The following is a 19,195-nucleotide window of genomic DNA, read 5'->3' as shown; positions in this document are numbered from 1 at the left end:
GCTCCCCGTTTCAGTCAATCAGCCCAGTACACTGTGAGATTGTGAGGAAACCAACAAAACCAGTAAAACCTATACAAATAAAATCCAGTCAGTCATTTATCACACCACTTGTTTAACATGCATTAGCTTGTAATGAAAAAGGGACATTTCTCCAGCTTTGTCCCAAAGCTCAAACTTGAGGTTGTTGACACTCATTAGCTAGTAGCTAAACCGGCGTGCTGTTTAAAAATAGGCTGATTTTAGACAAAACACACACAAACACACTCCTCTTTTTTCCCCTCTCTCCCCAGTCACAGTTCTCAATGCTACACGATATGTAAAGAGGGTGACAGACATTGGTCCTCATTCTCGAACGCAGTTATGAACATGTTAAGAAGACATTTATTCTTAACTCCACTTACGTTACTCCACTTACATTATGTTAACTTCCCAGGACAATCCGGGCATTCTTCAAAGTTCTCATCTGGAATTTGATTTTTACTTTGAACAGAATTTAAGGACGCTAAAAGCAGTCGTAAATCGGCCAGATTGGAGTGCGCCCATGTTCTTAAGGGCTGAATTTGTGAGAAATCATTGATGATTGTGTTCACATCAATTCTACAGACATCCTCAGATTTAGATAATTATAATAATAATAAATACGAGAATATTTGTATCATAAACTATAACATAAACAATTACTGCAAATGTATAGTCATGATTCTCAAGGCATTGTGATGTCCTAACAAAAATAAAAGCACTACACGAACACTGCAAATGGCATTGAATAAATAAATAAGCACTGAACTAAATCGCGTGGATATAGATATGGTGGACTAGAATGGACACATCTACATTCTGCAACAGTACCTCCACCCCGGCACCGGTGAAGTTAGGTTACATGTTGAAAGTCGCTCCAGTTAAGTTTGAGCAAAACCCACGCTGACTGTGTGAACTTTGGAAATTATTTGTCTGTGAGTAGATATTTTGTGTTGGTTCATTTAATGCCGTTAAGAGAATTCCTGTTTGTAAAGGTTATAAGAGAATTCGGTATTCAGCAGGCAAGTTATGCTAGCTCTCGTGGTATCGTGCTACCCTTATGCCACATTATTTGACGTGAAATGTATGTATCTCTTTATTTCTGTCTTTAATTCATCTTTATTCTGCAGGAATTTCTCTCTGAAATTTTGCCATGTATTGTTCCCCCATACAAAGAAAAGGGATCTCCGCCCCAGCACTCATACACATACAAACACACACACATACATAGAAACACTCACCGCTCCAGGATGGCCTGCAGGACCCCATAGCCGTCATTACTCTCAAACTCCTGGAAGAGGGCCGGGCTCAGCCCATACGAGTCTCTGATGAAGCTGAACACACTGACCGCCACCTCGGCCAAAACCAGGCCTGGCACAGACCCACTGATCCTCTGCAGGTTCTGGATGCAGATACGCATACAGTTCTTAGCTGTGAGGAGAAACGTCACCACCATCATCATCACCATCTTCATAATCATCACCATCATTATCACCACCATTATCACCACCATAATCACCATCATCACCACCATCATCACCACCATCATTATCACCACCATAATCACCATCATCATCACCACCATCATTATCACTGCAATCACCATCACCATCATAATCACCACCATAATCACCATCATCATCACCACCATCATTATTACCACCATAATCACCATCATCATCACACCATAATCACCATCATCATCACTGCTATCACCATCAGCATCATTATCATCACTTTAATCACCATCACCACCATCATCACCATAACCACTATGGCAAACCCCCAGCGTGACCATCATCATCACCACCAACATCATCATAATCGTCATCATCACCACCATAACCATAATCTTCTTCGTCATCATCGTCATCATCATCATCATCATCACCATAATCACCAGCATCATCACCCTAATCACCACCACTATCATCATCACAGCCATATTCACCATCGCCATCATCATCAGGATAATCATCATCACCACCACCATAATCACCATCACCACCATGAGCACCATGAGCAGTCTGTATGTACATTACAAAGCCATAGCCAACATAGTATACTCACATTATATACCCTCTCACACACATCACACACTCACAAATTACAAAACAAAAACTTTACACTGGCATAAAATTACAAAAGCTACAACAGGTTCACATCCAGATTACACAGATATTTAATTCATCACACAGGCTGCATGGGAGTCTCTCCACATACATTAACACACATCTTCACACACACACACACACACACACACACACACACACACACACACACACACACACACACACAGGGCCCTATTGTTTGCCCTTCTAGGCCCACATGGCCCCTGTCACTTGGGAATGAAGGGAGACCAGTCTGTGGAATGTGTCCAGTCTACGGTGCCAACCTCATGCCCAGGTTACGGCTTACACAACTCCACTACACCCTCTCAACCACACACACACACACTAATGCACACGCACACACACACTCACACCCAGTGTTTGCATTTGCGATGAAATTGCGATATGATAGAACGCAATTTTCTACCGCAACGTGTGCAATTACAACGTGGTCTAAAAAAAAAATAGTTTTTTTTTCTCAAGATGGTAAATTTTGCACACAGTGTTTAAAAAGTGTATGCATTGTGTTTATACTTACTATGAATATGTTCAAATTACTTAAATGCACAGTGGCAAAGCCACCGATTGTTGTTCTTGTTTCTGTAATGAGCAGTTAAATAAAATTGTAAAATGTGGGAAAGAATATTTGACACTAAATGTATATTATTGTGTAAGTCATATTTTAATCATTCATTTTGTTTTGTTGGGGAAAAAAAGAGGATAAAATAAAAAAAAATTGCATATTAAATCACAATCGCAATATTGGGGGGGATATTTTCCCAAGCGTTCAGCCCTAACTCACACTCTCCCATGCAAGTATGTGAGAAAGAGTGTGTGTGTGTGTGTGTGTGTGTGTGTGTGCTACGAACAGACAGGGGGAATCATGTGCTCCTGGGTGTTCCTGTGAACATTCAGAGAAACATTTCTGCTTCTAAGAAACCCTCATTAGTACTCCTAATGCAATATACTAATTTATCAAACTCTTGTCGCATCCTCTGATCAAAACAGGGGGACAGAGAGAGAGAGGGACAGAAAGAGAGAAAGAGAGACAGAGACAGAAAGAGAAAAACGCAGGCAAGAACACGTGCTGAATGCAAAACAAGTGCAGTGTATATTTAAATGTAGCAGATGCATGTAATTGAATTGCATCAGCAGACTGAAATATGTGCCATGGTTCTGAGAAACTGTGGGAAGAGAGCCGACATGTCTGTGACAGGGAGCCGCCATATCTGAAGGCCTCAGGCAACCCAAAGCAGCAGGAGCAGGTAGAGGAGCAGTGGACAGGAGGGACAGGACAGGAGAGGAGGGACAGGAGGGGAGAGGACAGAAGGAGAGGGGAGACATGAAGGGGACGGAGAAGAGAGGAGGGGAGAGGAGAGGAGGGGGAGAGGATAGGAGAGGACGGAGAGAAGAGAAGAGGAGAGGAGAGGAGAGGAGTGTTTGGGCATGTATGTGTGTGAGTGTGTTTGTGCATGTGTGTGTGTGGGTGTGTGTTCGTGCGTGTGTGTGCGACCTCACCCTGCAGGATGGGGACAGTATTCCGAGCCTGAGCTGCAGACACGGCCCTGAGTACACGTGATGCCTGCCGTCTCCATGACGTTGAGCACTGGTCCCATAGCGACGTCATGGCGATGATCACACACTGCAGCTCCTGAGCCTCCACCAGCTCCTCCACAAAACACACCTGCCTGCACTGCTGCAAGATCACCTGGGAACACACACACACACACACACACAACTGCCTTCACTGCTGCAAGATCACCTGGGAACACACACACACACACACCTGCCTACACTGCTGCAAGATCACCTAGAAACACACACAAACACACACACACACACACACACACACACCCACCCACACACCCACACACCCACACACCGAGCTGCCTGCACTGCTGCAAGACAAGCAAGGAAACACAGACAAACAGACAGACAGTCAGACAGACAGACAGACAGAGAGACAGACAGACTACTTACCTGGATGAGTAGCTCGTGGAAGTCTGCGTCTGTTTGCTCTGCCTGGTCTGCCCCCTGCTGGTGTGTACTGGGTACGGCCACAAACACGTACAAACACCTCACCAGCGCCCCCGGCAGGCCACTCTTAACCGCTGCACTAACCGCCTGCCACACACACAAACATCCAGAGACACACACACACACCCAGATACACAGAGCTGTGGCCAGACATATACACCAACACACACCTGCTGTGACATACACCTGCGGTCACACACACAAAATGCAATCCCTTACACACACACTGTTATTCCTCTGTACACACAAAAATTGTCTTTACATGTAATGGCCTTTATATACAGTCAGAGCCCAGTGTCTGTAATGGCCTTTATTTACAGTCAAAGGAGCCTAGTGTAAGGAAAAAATGGTACTTGGTATCTTGATATCAAAAGAGTCATGCACACACACACTGTAACGTGTTATTTACCAAGCAATCATGACAGAATCACAGACATTTAGCTTATGCTAGACTGTTCAACTGTGCACTGTGACAGCCAGCCAAACAGCCACACACACACACACACACACACACACACACACACACACACACACACACACACACACACACACACACACACACACCCACACAGCAGAAGATATGGCTTTCTCATACACATTCACACTCACAGTCTGTTGCGCAGACAGCAGTGTAAGGGCCTTCAGGAGCAGCCAGCCTCCAGCACCGCTCTCCGTCTTCTGGAAGAACTGGCCCAGCTCCCACCGCGCCTCCTCTGAGGATCAACACACACAGTTAGCACAGTGAGCACATATAGCTCAGTTAGCAGAGTTAGCTCAGTTGGCACAGTTAGCTCAGTGAGCACAGTTACTTCTGTTAGCACAGTTAGCTCTGTTAGCAGTGGTGCCACCAATAGCGCAGTTAGCACTATTGCCATAGCGCAGTTAGCACTGTTAGCACCATTGCCACAGATAGCTCAGTTAGCACTGTTAGCACCATTGCCACAGATAGCTCAGTTAGCACTGTTAACACCATTGCCACATATAGCTCAGTTAGCACTGTTAACACAATTTGCCACAGACAGATCAGTTACCACAGATAGCGCAGTTAGCACTGTTAGCACAATTTGCCACAGACAGATCAGTTACCACAGATAGCACTGTTAGCACCATTGCACCTATAGCGCAGTTAGCACTGTTAGTGCGATTAGCACTGTTAGCACTGTTTGCAACAGACAGACCAGTTACCACTTATAGCGCAGTTATTATAGCATGGGCAAACTTGTTTTTTAAAATTGCGATTATGGTTTTGCTTTGACAGTTCACGTTTTCAAGGCACGATTCCACCCTCATACACTATCAAAGTTTGTACAGTTAGTGCAGTTAGGTCGGAGTGTGTGTGTTTGTGTGTGTGTGTGTCCTTGTGCGTGTCATTGTGTGTGTGAAGTCTCACTTCATAAGAAAACTTACTGGAAAATCAAACACACAACACACACTCACACTACAACCAGAGGCCACAACAAGTTTCACTTCTCTTTTAACATAAGTCCATAAATGTTGAGAGACACTCCATATTGCTTTTCTTCAGCATCAGCTTCAGTGTGTGTGTGTGTGCGTGTGTGTGTGTGTGTGTGTGTGTGTGTGTGTGTGTGTGTACCTGCAGGCTTCTGGGCCAGTCTGTCCTGTATGTGATGGACCAGAGTGGCACAAACCTGAGAGGCCAGATTCCTCAGATCCACATCATCCATCCCACTACTGCTCTCAGACACCTACGACAAACACACACCATCAGATACACACACACACACACACACACGTAAGCATGTACACTTTCCAACAGACAGACAAACACACATGCACACCAGTATGTACCCATACTAACAGACCGAGAAGACGCACAAACATGTACGTACACATGCCAAGACAAACATACACATACACACAAGACACACAAACATGTACACATGCCAATACAAACATACACACACACACACACACACACACACACACACACACACACAGAAACACACACAAATACACACACACAAACATGTACTCATTCCAACAGGGAGAATGACCCACATAAACACACAAACACACACACACGTAAATACACACACACACACACACACACACACACACACACACACACACACACACACACCATCACACCTGAGTTAACAAACACAAACACCTGACAGACATACACACATAATAAACTCAAAAACACACACAGAAACAAACCAATATTCCTGAAATAATTTCCTCTTCTCAAATGTGAAATGCACCCAAACACACACACACACACACACACAACACCCTCTCACATGAACATGCATATACTGACACACACACACACACACACACACACACACACACACACACACACACACACACACACACATGAACATGCATGTACTGACACACACACACACAACACACACACTCACATGAACATGCATGTACTGACACAAACACACACACACAACACAAACTCACATGAACATGCATGTACTGACACAAACACACACACACACACACACACAATACAAACACAAACTCACATGAACGTGCATGTACTGACACACACACACACACACACACACGCACACAACACAAACTTACATCAGCATGCATGTACTGACACGCACACACACACACACAACAAACTCTCACATGAGCATGCATGTACTGACACGCACACACACACACACAACACACTCTCACATGACTATGCATGTACTTACCCACATGAGTTTCACTTCTCTTTCTCACTCACATCTTGATGACATATTTGATTTGTCATGTATGAGTGAGTGCGTGTATTTGTTTGTGTGTGTGAGAGAGTAATGCATTTGCACACACATAGGTGCATAAACATTTCAAATAATACAGCTAACATAAAAGTTGTCGGATCTACACATACAGTAGAATTCAGATTGCCTGGTTCACATGCGCCTCCGCCCTTCCACTGCACACACACACACACACACACACACACACACACACACGCCTCTATTAGGGATGCACCGATCCGCTTTTTTCACCTCCGATACCGATACCGATATCTGAGGTTTAGTATCGGCCGATACCGATCCCATACCGATATAAAAAAAAAAAGCGAAATGATGATAACAAACTGTAAGTTTCATTGGGGGAGATCTGGGATCATGAGACTTGACTTAAACATTTCTTTCCTATTTAAAAAAAAAACAAATAAACAGATATAAATGTACTGAATTACTAATTTATTTAATCATTTTGCACCAGTAAAACAATCTTAATCATATAAATATAGTGTGACTGGTTCAGTCAGTGCAATTAGGGATTCAAAATACAATGTAAAACAAAATAAATAATAAAATAATAAATAGCTCCAGATAGCAGATCCTTTCGCTCGCTCCATTTTGTAAACACTGAGCTCTGCACGGCGTGTTGCTTTTGTATGACGTCACTCACAGCGCACAGCATAGAATTACACTGAATAGATCAGCCAATAGACAGATAGATAGATAAACTTGTATTAATCCCGTGAGGTAAATTGAATTATCAAAGCAGCAAGGTAGTAGGAATAGGATTCAAGTATAAATATTAAAAAAAAAAAAAAAAAAAAAATTTTTTTTTTTTTTTTTTTTTTTTTTGGATCGGCACATTTTCACCGATACCCGATCTAGAAATGTCGTCAATATCGGTACCGATACCGATACAAATATCGGATCGGTGCATCCCTAGCCTCTATGCATATCTGGTGTTGCTATATACAGTGACATACTACACACATATTTATTACAAATGCCAACCAACAAACAGGCCAAAGTCATCAGTGTTGTCAACCATCTCTCATTTGTATCAGATGTTAATGCATGGGAAATACTGTGTGTACCAACATGGCCGTCAATAAATCACTGATAACACAGCTAGTGATGTGTATTGTTGTAACAATGCCCATCAAGTCACATAATCTCACCCTCTTATTGGCCAAACTGAATAAAACGTATTACTTTTCATTCTGTGTGTGTGGTTGGGGGGGGGGGGCTGTGTGTGTGTGTGTGTGTGTGTGTGTGTGTGTGTGTGTGTGTGTGTGTGTGTGTGTGTGTGTGTGCTGTGAGTTAGTGTGTGTGTGCCGGGGGGGGGGGGAGGCTATTTGTGTGTGTCTTGAAGATTTTCAGAGCTTTATGCTATGAATGAGGGTTTATGTTCTATAGTTAAAATCCTTAAAGGAATGCCACACACACAGTTGCCCATCACGCACCAGAAACACACCAAACAGAAAGCTGTTATTTTTTTAAGAGCTGCAGCCTGACAGGCATAACAGACAATCTCACACACACACACACACACACACACACACATGCACACCCACAGACAGGACACACAATCTTTTGGGGATCAGAGTCTGTCTGACCAAACACATGACTGATCTATCAGTGTGTGTGTGTTTGTGTCTGCTGGGTGGTAGGTGTTTCATCTGAGCTTGCTGGACTAGACTAGACCTTTGGACCATCCTAGTGTTTGCTCATGCCAGCAGGTACAGTGCAGTGAGACAGGCACTAATGCTAGCACCCAACTAACCCTTACACGAGTTCCAGTCCGGTGCAATTTACTCAACACACACACTTACACACACACATATACACACACACACGCACCCACCTGTATGAAGAGGGGCAGTAGGTGCAGCAGTTGCTCCTCCCACTGCTGTGCTGGTAGGTGTGCTTTCTGCTCTAGCTGGGACACACCCTCTCTCACCGCCTGCACCAGGTCTGCGTCTGTGTCTGCGTTTGTGTTTACGTCTGCGTCTGAGTCTCCCAGTTGTCCAGATGGAACTCCCTCCCGCGTCACCTCACCAGACGCACTCAGCTCCCCCGTCTCTTTATTTATCCGCTCCATGGCCCCTGACACACACACACACACACACACACACACACACACACACACACACACACACACACACACACACACACAGATTTACTCAGCATATAAACAATATTCTACATCTACACTCTCCTTCAATCATCACATAGCCAGGTAAACTAGACCAGGAAAAGATCTGGTTGTCTTAAACACACACACACACACACACACACACACACAATAGCCATGTGGGGAAGTTGAGGAAAAGCTCTGATCGTCTCACACACTCTGGCTTAAAGGAAAATTCCCTTGTGTGAGAGTGTGTTATAAGCGTGCGTGTGTGTGTGTGTGTGTGTGTGTGTGTGTGTGTGTGTGCAGCCCAGCTGATCTATTTATCCTCTCACCACTGCCTAAACAGCCACAACACTCAATTATGGCCTCCCCTCTACATCATCTTCTCTCTCTTCATCACTCTCCCTTTTCTCTCTACTGTCATTCTCTTGTCTCTGCTTCTATCATTCTTCTTTCCCTTCTTTTTTCCTCTCAAACAGTCGGGAGGCGGTACTGTACTCTCCTCCTGAAGAGCGCTACACACGGCCCCCCGCCGTAGCCCCCGCTCCCTCCGGGCACAACCTCACGGGGCACGTGCTGAATAAGCTCACACGGAGCTGTGAGGTTGCGCGCGCGCATACCAAAAGAATTGGATTCCGCTTCAAGAACTCCCATAACCTGCGGCCCTTCCCCACGGATGCCGTGGTAGAAAAAACACAGAACTACCTACAGGACGCTCCTCACATACCAATCATACAACTAATCCCAACACGCACACACACGTATCCCCTCTCACTCACTCACTCACTCACACACACACACACACACACACACAAGAATTAAATATACACACTCCCCCCACAAGTTCGCTTTCAATCACTCACGAGACACTCCTCTCTTAGAGGAGGTTTGGCATACTTACCTGTGTTAATTTACCCTAACACAAACGACTGTGTTTGCGCGCTCGCTCCGAGGCGTGCTTCAAATGCCAGCTATTCCATGACAGACCCTTCCGAGTTATCCAAGGAGCTCGGCGACCGTTTCGCCTTGTGAGCTGCTCTGGCTGAGCGTTCCGACTCCCGAGAGCTTCTGAACTTTGCACAACGCGAAACTCTGACATCAGACAGGTCATGTGCCTTTACTTCCCCCCGTGGAGAGAGGCAGAAGAGGAAGATCGTGCGGTATGGTTCGGCCAGTTCTGCTGCGCGCTTGTGGCTTTCAGTCCGCAGTTATTCATGGTGGGCACGACAAACTGTGATAACGCTGTCAATCGTTGAAGTAGCCTACACGTTAGTAATGTCCATACAAATAGTCAGGACAAATCTGTTATTTAAAAAAAAAAAAGTTTGAAATGAAATGTTCAATAGGCGAGGCTGAAACATTATGAACCTTTATGTAAGACCGCCACGCGTTTCAAATTTGTCATCAAGTTGCTTCAGAGTAACAACTTAATTCACCTGCAAGGTCTAGGCTAAACTTAAACATAATACATGCCCGACAGCGACATCTTGTGGCTAATACAAAACATTTCTCACAAATAATTTAAACTTGGAGAAATACTGTGTGAAGAAACATGTGTCTGAATGTGGCGTGTTGATTTGTCTTTTGGTTATGACATGATAGTGCTGTCTAAACCTGAGTCATTTATGCCTTTTCATTGACTAAATACAACCAGTAGTTATACAAATCCCAGTCTTCCACGTAAACGCGAAAGACAAGTGGAAACTCAAATCCTTCACGCCATACGCTTATCCTAAAATAGATTGCCTGAGAGGCACGAACTATACTGACTTCATTAAACGTATTAGATGCGTTTTTGGGGGGTTTAATTGATTCAGGCAAGTTATCCTATTTTCGAGTAAACAGAACAGTCACAGTAAAGCAGGTGGATTGTTTTAAACTGCGAGGTTTGAGCTCCAGGCATAAGTCAGGCATGCTTTGGATTTTTTTAGACATTGGCAGAGTTTGGGGTCTGGGCACGCTCCTTGCTGTCTACTGTCACATGACGCTGTCAGGGAGGGGGGCGTATCCGCAGTGGTCACATGTGGAGTTCAAGCAAATTAGTGACCCGAGGCGGAGCCCATTGTCATCAGTTCGGTAGCTCGGGTTCCTCCCCTAGTCTTGCTGTCAAACAAACCCAATTGTGATGTTTCTGTTCCTGAATTGTATCTAAACCGGGGATGTTTACCTGCGCAGTAATGTTATCGAATATGTGTGTTTGCTAACGAACATCGAGTCGAGGCATTACGTGAACATGGAGCCCGTTACGGCGGGAGAGAGTGGAATATTAGAGGCAGTCCAACGGGCCGACCTAGAGCAGTGTGCACGGTTCATCCAGCTCGATCGCTCTGTTCTCAAACAGAAAGGCAAGTTCTTCCCTCAATAACATTCTGAAAAAAGATATTCTCATTTATCTCAGTTCAGTCCACTGGCTAGGCAAGACTAATAGTTTAGTCTTAAAGTTGGAAGTAGCTAGCTAGCTAAATTGGCCCAAAGTTTACGAGGTAGCTAGTCATTTGCACCATCCCCCTATGTGATTTGGGATAGCTGTGTATTTTGTCATTGCGTGATTGTGGATTTCCGTTTTCCTCGATTGTTATCGGCTTTATCCACTATTAATGGAAAGCTCAGACACGCGATAGGTAAGACAGCCTAAGCCACGTAAAGCGGGATTAGCTTCCCGTCTCCTACGGTTCTAACAGGCTAAGCGCGCCTCACTAACGTCTTTACAGTCATCGGTTCCAGACGTCTGCTGTCTACCTGCCTTCGCTTTTCATTGACAGACAGGGAAAGATGGAGGTGTGTGTGTCACAGAAACTGTCAGAAGATGTCTGACACCTCCCTCCATGACATAATAAGTGTATGTGTGTGTGTCCAGGCTGGGGGGGGTTCACAGCGCTCCACTTCTCTGCTCTACATGGAAACCGTGCAGTGGCAGAACTGCTGCTGGACAGCGGAGCTGACCCCAACCTGCCGTGTGACGCCGGACAGACGCCCTTTCACTTTGCCTGCAGGTGTGTGTGTATGAGTCAGTGCGAGTCAGTCACTGTGTGTGTGTGTGTGTGTGTGTGTGTGTGTGTGTGTGTGTGTGTGTGTGTGTGTGTGTGTGTGTGTGTGTGTGAGAGAGCGAGAGCGAGAGGGTGATCTGCAGGTGCGTGTGTATGTTGTTATGTGTGTGGTAGAAACAGGAAGTTTGTGTTGGTCTTTGTGAGTGAGAGAGTGTGTGTGTCTGTGTTAAAGAGAGAGAGAGAGATCTGCAGGAGTGAGTGAGAGAGTTTATGATATAAGAGTAGAGCATGTAGAAACAGAACGGATGCTCTCACACTCAGTGGCTTTTGCCCTTTCAGAAATCAGAGGAACTGCGTTTTGTGTGTTCAGGGTATAGAACGTCTGGTAAAGAATGTCTATAAAAGCATCTGCTGATTGAATAAATGAATGTACTCTTTATGTGACTGTGGAATGAGGGTTTTTCATATTCTGTGCATATGTGTGTGTGTGTGTGTGTGTGAGTGTGAGTGTATGTACATGTTTGTGTAGATGTGTGTGTGTGTGAGTGTGAGTGTGTGTACATGTTTGTGTAGATGTGCGTAACTATGCATGGTGATGCAGGTGACGTATAGTTTCCGGTTCTTCCCCGTAGGCATGGCAACGTACACATCATGCACAAAATGCTGCAGTGTGGGGTGGACCTTCACATCCGGGACCACCAGGGCAAGACTGCGATGCACTACTCTGCCTGCGGGGGGAACGTGTGAGTGAGGGAGAGAGGGTCTGGAGTCTCCCTCAAGTCTCTTTCCTAAAGGACTGAATCAAGCAGTAGTGTAAACTGTCTACTTCTCCTAAAGGACTGAATCGAGCAGTAGTGTAAACTGTCTCTCTTCTCCTAAAGGACTGAATCGAGCAGTAGTGTAAACCGTCTCTCTTCTCCTAAAGGACTGAATCGAGCAGTAGTGTAAACCGTCTCTCTTCTCCTAAAGGACTGAATCGAGCAGTAGTGTAAACTGTCTACTTCTCCTAAAGGACTGAATCTAACAGTAACGAAACTGTCTCTCATCTCCTAAAGGACTGAATCAAGCTGTAGTGTAAACTGTCTACTTCTCCTAAAGGACTAAATCGAGCAGTAGTGTAAACTGTCTCTCTTCTCTCGATGATCTAGGTGTGGTAATCGTCTCTGTCTCTCTCAGTATTTCCATGCAGTATCTCGCGGAGACAGGAATGTTCCGGTTCTCCGACACTGACCAGTTTCTGCTGACCCCTCTGCACCTGGCCGCCTCCATTGGCAGCGTGGACATGGTGCGATACCTGCTGCGAGACAGGGTGAGAACCCACCTCCTCTCTCCTCCTCAAACACCTCCTCTCTCCTCCTCAAACACCTCCTTTCTGCTCCCCTTTCCCACCCCTTGGCTCTCCTCATGTCTCTATTCCCGTTCAAACACCTTCTCTCTTCTCATTAAACACCTTTTCTCCCTTCTCATTAAACACCTTTTTTCTGGATTGGATGCTGAGGGTTTGTGTGTGTGTGCATGTGTGTCTGTGTGAGGGTGGTGGTGGTGGTGGTGGCGGCGTTGGATGCCGAGAGTGTGTGTTGGGCTCTGAAGCCGCTTTGCCCAACAGAGCTTGCGGAACAAATGTTGATCATCATTGCAATTTGGTCGCTGTTGCATGTGGAATACTTTTATCAAATATCGATACGTTCATGACTCACACACCACGACCACTAACATAAATGAACAGGTATTCATTGTTATATTTCAATGCTAAAGAGGTACCAGAAGGCAGACACTCTAAAACACAGAGGTTCTGGATCCTGTTACGGCAGTGTCTGTGTGTGTGTTTGTTTATTTTTGTATTTGATGTGCCCAAATGTGTGGTTGATTCTTTGCGTGTGTGTTGTGTTGTTAGCGGTGTGCCTCGGAGACAGCAGACCACCAGGGGTCGACAGCACTGCACGTGGCGGCCGTGCAGGGGTGTGTGGAGGTTTGTTGGGTTCTGCTGCAGAATGCCGGCCTGAGACTCCTACACTTCAAAACACACACCGGCCACACCCCGCTGGACCTGTGTAACCGTGGCAACTCCTACAGGTGTGTGCGGGGACACACAAACACACACTCAACACATCGCACACACACACACTCAACACATCACAAACACACACGGCTTTTGGTTCAGTGTTTTCCTTTGCGAACTGTCTTTCGATTGTGTGTGTGTGTGTGTGTGTGTGTATGTGTGTGGCTTGCCTCTGTCTTCATAGCGGTGTGTTGGCAGGCAAGATGGACCACAGGATCAGCAGCACCAGTGTGGTCAGTGTTAGCCTGCTCTCTTGTTTTAGTACCCAAAGCTTGTGTAGACTGTCGAGAAGGATCAGTCAAGAAACAGGCTTTATTCCTGCAATGATGCGGGTCAAGGGAGAGAGGGAGGCTTCACTCAGAAGATTCACCAATGTCTCTGGTTAGACATTGAAACAGTCCCAGTTTAAGTATCCTTCACAGTATAAAGGGGTGCCAACCAATAGCCCCCCGACCCTTCATGAATATGTATCAGTCTGCCTCCTCTGAGACGGGAAACTTCACAATGTTGGTTTCACAGGGGGAAGTTGTTGATTAAGAGATCCAGCTGTAACCAAATGTCTCAGAGGCCTGTATTCATGGGCGTTGGGGGTATAAGGAATACACTGACACTTTGATATGCCTTGAGAGGAAAGGTGGTGAAAAGATGCCTATGGCCTCACACCTCTCTAGGGCAGTTAAGTCTGATTAAAAAGCAACAAATCGAAATTCACATAAGATTCTGATTAATTCTGATTTGCAACTCCTTTAGTTTCCATCCAACTCGTCCGCATCTGTCTGTAGCTGACTTCCATTAAAACCAGCTACAGACAGACATACACATGTTAAAGACAGACATGCACAACTCGCAGATATACAGTAAGTACACACACCCTTGTGGAAGCACGTGTGTGTGTGTACGCAGATGAAAAGTGAGCTCTCTGACAATGGAAATAGTCTTCTGTGTGTGTGTGTGTGTGTGTGTGTGTGTGTGTCTGTGTGTGCATCTTCTCATCTCTCAAAGTCCTTCAGCAACATTATTTCCTGAATTATTAAAGAGTTGTCTGCGCAACCTCCACCACTGGTATCTCAAAGAATTCTCAGCACTGTAGAGTTCTTGAATGGTAATGTGTTGGGTTTTAGATTTTGATCTTTTTTAAGGTTCTGGCTCCATATGATTTCCATATGATGTGTTCTGTGTCTTCTGTTCAGGCACCAGCAGCTTAGCAAGCTCCTGTCCAAGTACATCAGCAGGCCAGCCGAGCAGATGCCCAGAGATTCCTACGGTACGTCAGCCAACTCCACCTCCCTACTGTTCTGCACCCACATGCAGGGAGACGTGTAGATGGAAATGCAGGGCGACATGTAGATGGACATGCAGGGAGACGTGTAGATGGACATGCAGGGAGACGTGTAGATGGACATGCGGAGACATGCAGGGAGACATGTAGATGGACATGCAGGGCGACATGTAGATGGACATGCAGGGATACGTGTAGATGGACATGCGGAGACATGCAGGGAGACATGTAGATTGACATGCAGGGAGACATGTAGATGGACATGCAGGGAGACGTGTAGATGGACATGCGGAGACATGCAGGGAGACATGTAGATTGACATGCAGGGAGACATGTAGATGGACATGCAGGGAGACGTGTAGATGGACATGCAGGGAGACGTGTAGATGGACATGCAGGGAGACGTGTAGATGGACATGCAGGGAGACGTGTAGATGGACATGCAGGGAGACATGTAGACAGACGTGCAGAGAGACGTGTAGAGAGACCGAGGGCTTTTGTACTCTTAAAAGACGTGAGGATTTGGCACTGTGCTGCTTTAGCAAGAGGCTTCAGGTATATTGCAGCCCCAGTGTGGCGCAGGCTGATGATGTCAAATACTTTAGGTGTCATGCAGCCCCAGTGTGGCGCAGGCTGATGATGTCAGATACTTTAGGTGTCATGCGGCCTCAGTGTGGCGCAGGCTGATGATGTCAAATACTTTAGGTGTCATGCAGCCCCAGTGTGGCGCAGGCTGATGATGTCAGATACTTTAGGTGTCATGCAGCCTCAGTGTGGCACAGGCTGATGATGTTATATACTTTTGGACTCACTGTGTGTGTGTGTGTGTGTGTGTGTGTCTGTGTGTGTGTGTGTGTCTGTGTGTGTGTGTGTGTGTGTGTGTGTTTGCAGTTGTCTACTATTGGACAATTCTCCTGCCGTCTCTCAGTGGGGCTGTGGTTCTGATCATCGCCACGGTAATGGGGGAGTATGGGGGTGTGGTCTGTGGGCTGCTCTTCCCCCTATTGGCCAGGAGGACTCTGACTCAGTATCACAGAATCAGCAGTTATCAGAGGTGAGACCACAGAGACCCACATGGAGGACCTGTTTGTGTGTGTGTGTCTGTGTGTCTGTGTCTGTGTGTGTGTGTGTGTGTGTGTGTGTGTGTGTGTGTGTTTTCCCCCATATTTACAGGCACACTGTAAACCCACTAAGCTGTTCTACAGCCAATACTATACATGCTGGCTCTCTTTTTTTAGTCACTGTCAATCTTGCATGTATCCTTGAGTATATTTGTGCCACACGTATGCTAATATGTTTTATCCTGACTGCTCAAAGTGCTTCAGACACACACACACACACACACACACACACACACACACACACACACACACAAATGCCTGCTCCAAGGGGTTCAGACTCTGGGCTCTGTGCATAAAAATGAATTCCATTTTGTGTGTGCATGCGCTGTAGGTTTCCTAATCCTGTGTATCTGGGAACACTCTCAGCTGGGATTCTCCACTCTTTCGTCTGCCTTTTCTACAAGATCCTCCCCAATATCCTTCATAGTTCATGTTAGGTGTGTGTGTATGTTTGCGCTAATGTGGTCAGACTTACATGGTGTATGTGCATACGTTTCTCTCTGTATGTGTGTGTCTGTCTGTTGGTAAGTGTAAGTGTACGTGTGTGTGTGTGTGTGTGTGTGTGTGTGTGTGTGTGTGTATGAGCCAGTGTGTGTGTGTATTTGCTCCTTAACCCATCACGTGTGTGGCCGTCCCCTGCTCTGCTGCATGTGTGTGTGCTGCACTGCTCGGCGCTGCTGCTGCTCTTCTGGAAGGTTCTGTGGCGTGACCCCGGCTGCATGGGCCCCCCCGACTCCGACACCCGATACTCCTCCATCTCCGATCTGCTGGAGCACCGACAGAGCCCACAGCGTTTCTGCACCATCTGCGAGGTGTGTGTGTGTGTGTGTGTGTGTGTGTGTGTGTGTGTGTGTGTGTGTGTGTGAATCTGTCTGAATCTGTCTGTGTGTGTACATGTGTGAGTGTGTTTGTGTGTGTGAGAGAGTGTGTATACATGTGTGTGTGTCTGAGTCTCTGTGTGTACATGTGTGTGTCTGAGTGAGAGAGATCAGAGTGAGTGTTTAAAGAGTGATCATCTTTTCCTGGTACTTCAGCAGGGTGGATTGTGTGTGTGTGTGTGTGTGTGTGTGTGTGTGTGTGTGGTGTGTGTACTGACTCTCATACACACACACTTCACACACACACACACACACACAAACACAAACACACCCCTATCTCATACACTCAACCCCCTTTCACACACACACACACACAATCTCTCACACACACACACACACACACACACACACACACACACACACATCAAGCACATACACAGCCCTCTCTTTCACATTCCCCCACACGTGTCTCACACACACTCTGGTTTGGTCTGCAGCTGTTTCAGGTGGACAGCAGTAAGCACTGTCGCCTCTGTGACGTGTGTGTTCTGGACTATGACCACCACTGCCTTTTCCTCAACCGCTGCGTTGGCCGGGGAAACCACCGTCTCTTCCTGCTCTTCCTGGTTGCCATGGTGATGGCCCACATCCTCTTCCTCATAGCGGGCGGGCTCTTCCTGTGGCCGCGCCTCTCGTCAGAGCCCGTTTCCACGGTGATTGGGCGGGAGGCATGGGTGGTGGTCCTGTGTGTAATGAACGCGCTCACACTGGTGTGGGAGCTGTGGTTGCTAAGTGAACAGTTCCAGGTGGTTTCCGTTGGAACGACCTCCTACTTCCGGCGTCTTCCGGGGACGGAGCTCTCCAGGGCGGAGCGATGGAGGAATTTCCTGTTCTTCCTCATTGAGGGCCGGAGATGTAGGCCAGAAAGGGGAAATACCTACATGGTTTAAGGATTTGAAGTGTGTGTGTAAATGTGTATGCTAAATACAGTTTGTCATGATAGTGTGTGTGTGTGTGTGTGTGTGTGTGTGTGTGTGTGTGAGAGAGGGAGAGAGAGAGAGAGGGAGAGAGCATTTCCTTAAAGTGTTCAGTAACTGTCACATGACAGCTAAATACTGCATTATTATTGCTATGTTTTAAAGGGACCATTCACATGAGATGTGTTTGTGTGTGTGTGTGTGTGTGTGTGTGTGTTTATGTTTCAAGAGGTCTACACCTGAGATGTTCATCTGCGTCATGTTCATCATGTTTACATCCTGGATCTCTGTTTGTGTAAAGTTTTAAAATAAACCAAACCTATGATGGTGTGAATACTTTGTTCAATTTTGTGTAACTGAGTGCAGTGTGTGTGTGTGTTTGTCTGAGAGTTGAACATATTCATGCGTGAAAAAAGCCGTATTGAAAGCATATAAAATTGTGGCTTATCACCAAAAATGGAACTCGGCCATTTCGTTATGACCGTGGGTTTTGGAGTGCTCAGCCAGCACACAATGCTAAATCCGAAGTGGCCTCTAGGCCTTCAAGCAGGCCCGAGCCCCATGCTCCGAGCAAATTAGACCCGAATAGAGTTTGCAAGTACTGTTTAGGTATAGGCCATTGCAGTGGCGTTTCTACATTAGGGGCACCAGATACAGGTGGTGCAGAACACTATACATATGTGCTTTGTGGCAAAAAAAGAAATATCAGGGTAGCTATTCAATTGTGAATGTGTGTGTGTGTGAATAAACTACACACAAGGATTATAGTGCTGTTTTTGAGTAATTTGATTTGTGTGTTTTTCTATGTTTGTGCTTGCTCTGTGAAATGATGCAACTGGGCCATTGGTATTCAAGTGGCCGGCATTGAAAGCTAAGGAAAAACCCTGGGGTGGTGCAAAAGGTGGCCCCCAGGGCTCCGCCTTGG

The 19,195-nt window shown here is 46.0% G+C and overlaps 2 protein-coding genes across 2 annotated transcripts in view; one reads left to right on the top strand and one right to left on the bottom strand.

Annotated features, from left to right (window-relative positions):
• The window catches only part of wdfy4 (WDFY family member 4), a gene marked incomplete at its 5' end in the record, with an annotated part of 75,134 nt that extends 65,451 nt beyond the window's left edge, over positions 1-9,683 (bottom strand). The window contains 7 exons of the mRNA XM_080849128.1: positions 1,260-1,449; positions 3,648-3,837; positions 4,110-4,253; positions 4,776-4,879; positions 5,761-5,872; positions 8,757-8,998; positions 9,596-9,683. Coding sequence (XP_080705254.1) covers positions 1,260-1,449; positions 3,648-3,837; positions 4,110-4,253; positions 4,776-4,879; positions 5,761-5,872; positions 8,757-8,998; positions 9,596-9,683 — 1,070 coding nt within the window. The remainder of the gene's footprint in view (positions 1-1,259; positions 1,450-3,647; positions 3,838-4,109; positions 4,254-4,775; positions 4,880-5,760; positions 5,873-8,756; positions 8,999-9,595) is intronic.
• Positions 9,684-11,106: 1,423 nt separating this feature from the next.
• On the top strand, positions 11,107-18,541 carry LOC308373232 (uncharacterized protein). The gene is made up of 10 exons (XM_080848660.1): positions 11,107-11,374; positions 11,887-12,022; positions 12,649-12,759; positions 13,193-13,325; positions 13,911-14,089; positions 15,266-15,339; positions 16,246-16,408; positions 16,807-16,889; positions 17,097-17,287; positions 17,791-18,541. The coding sequence occupies exons 1-10, from the start codon at positions 11,263-11,265 to the stop codon at positions 18,241-18,243; spliced, it is 1,635 nt and encodes a 544-aa protein (XP_080704786.1). The 5' UTR covers positions 11,107-11,262; the 3' UTR covers positions 18,244-18,541.
• The last annotated feature ends 654 nt before the right edge of the window (positions 18,542-19,195 follow it).

This window comes from Sprattus sprattus (genome assembly GCF_963457725.1).
Source record: "Sprattus sprattus genome assembly, chromosome: 12".
Classification (NCBI taxonomy): domain Eukaryota; kingdom Metazoa; phylum Chordata; class Actinopteri; order Clupeiformes; family Clupeidae; genus Sprattus; species Sprattus sprattus.
Note: the sequence above shows the minus strand (reverse complement) of the source record. Positions and strands in the feature narration are given on the sequence as shown.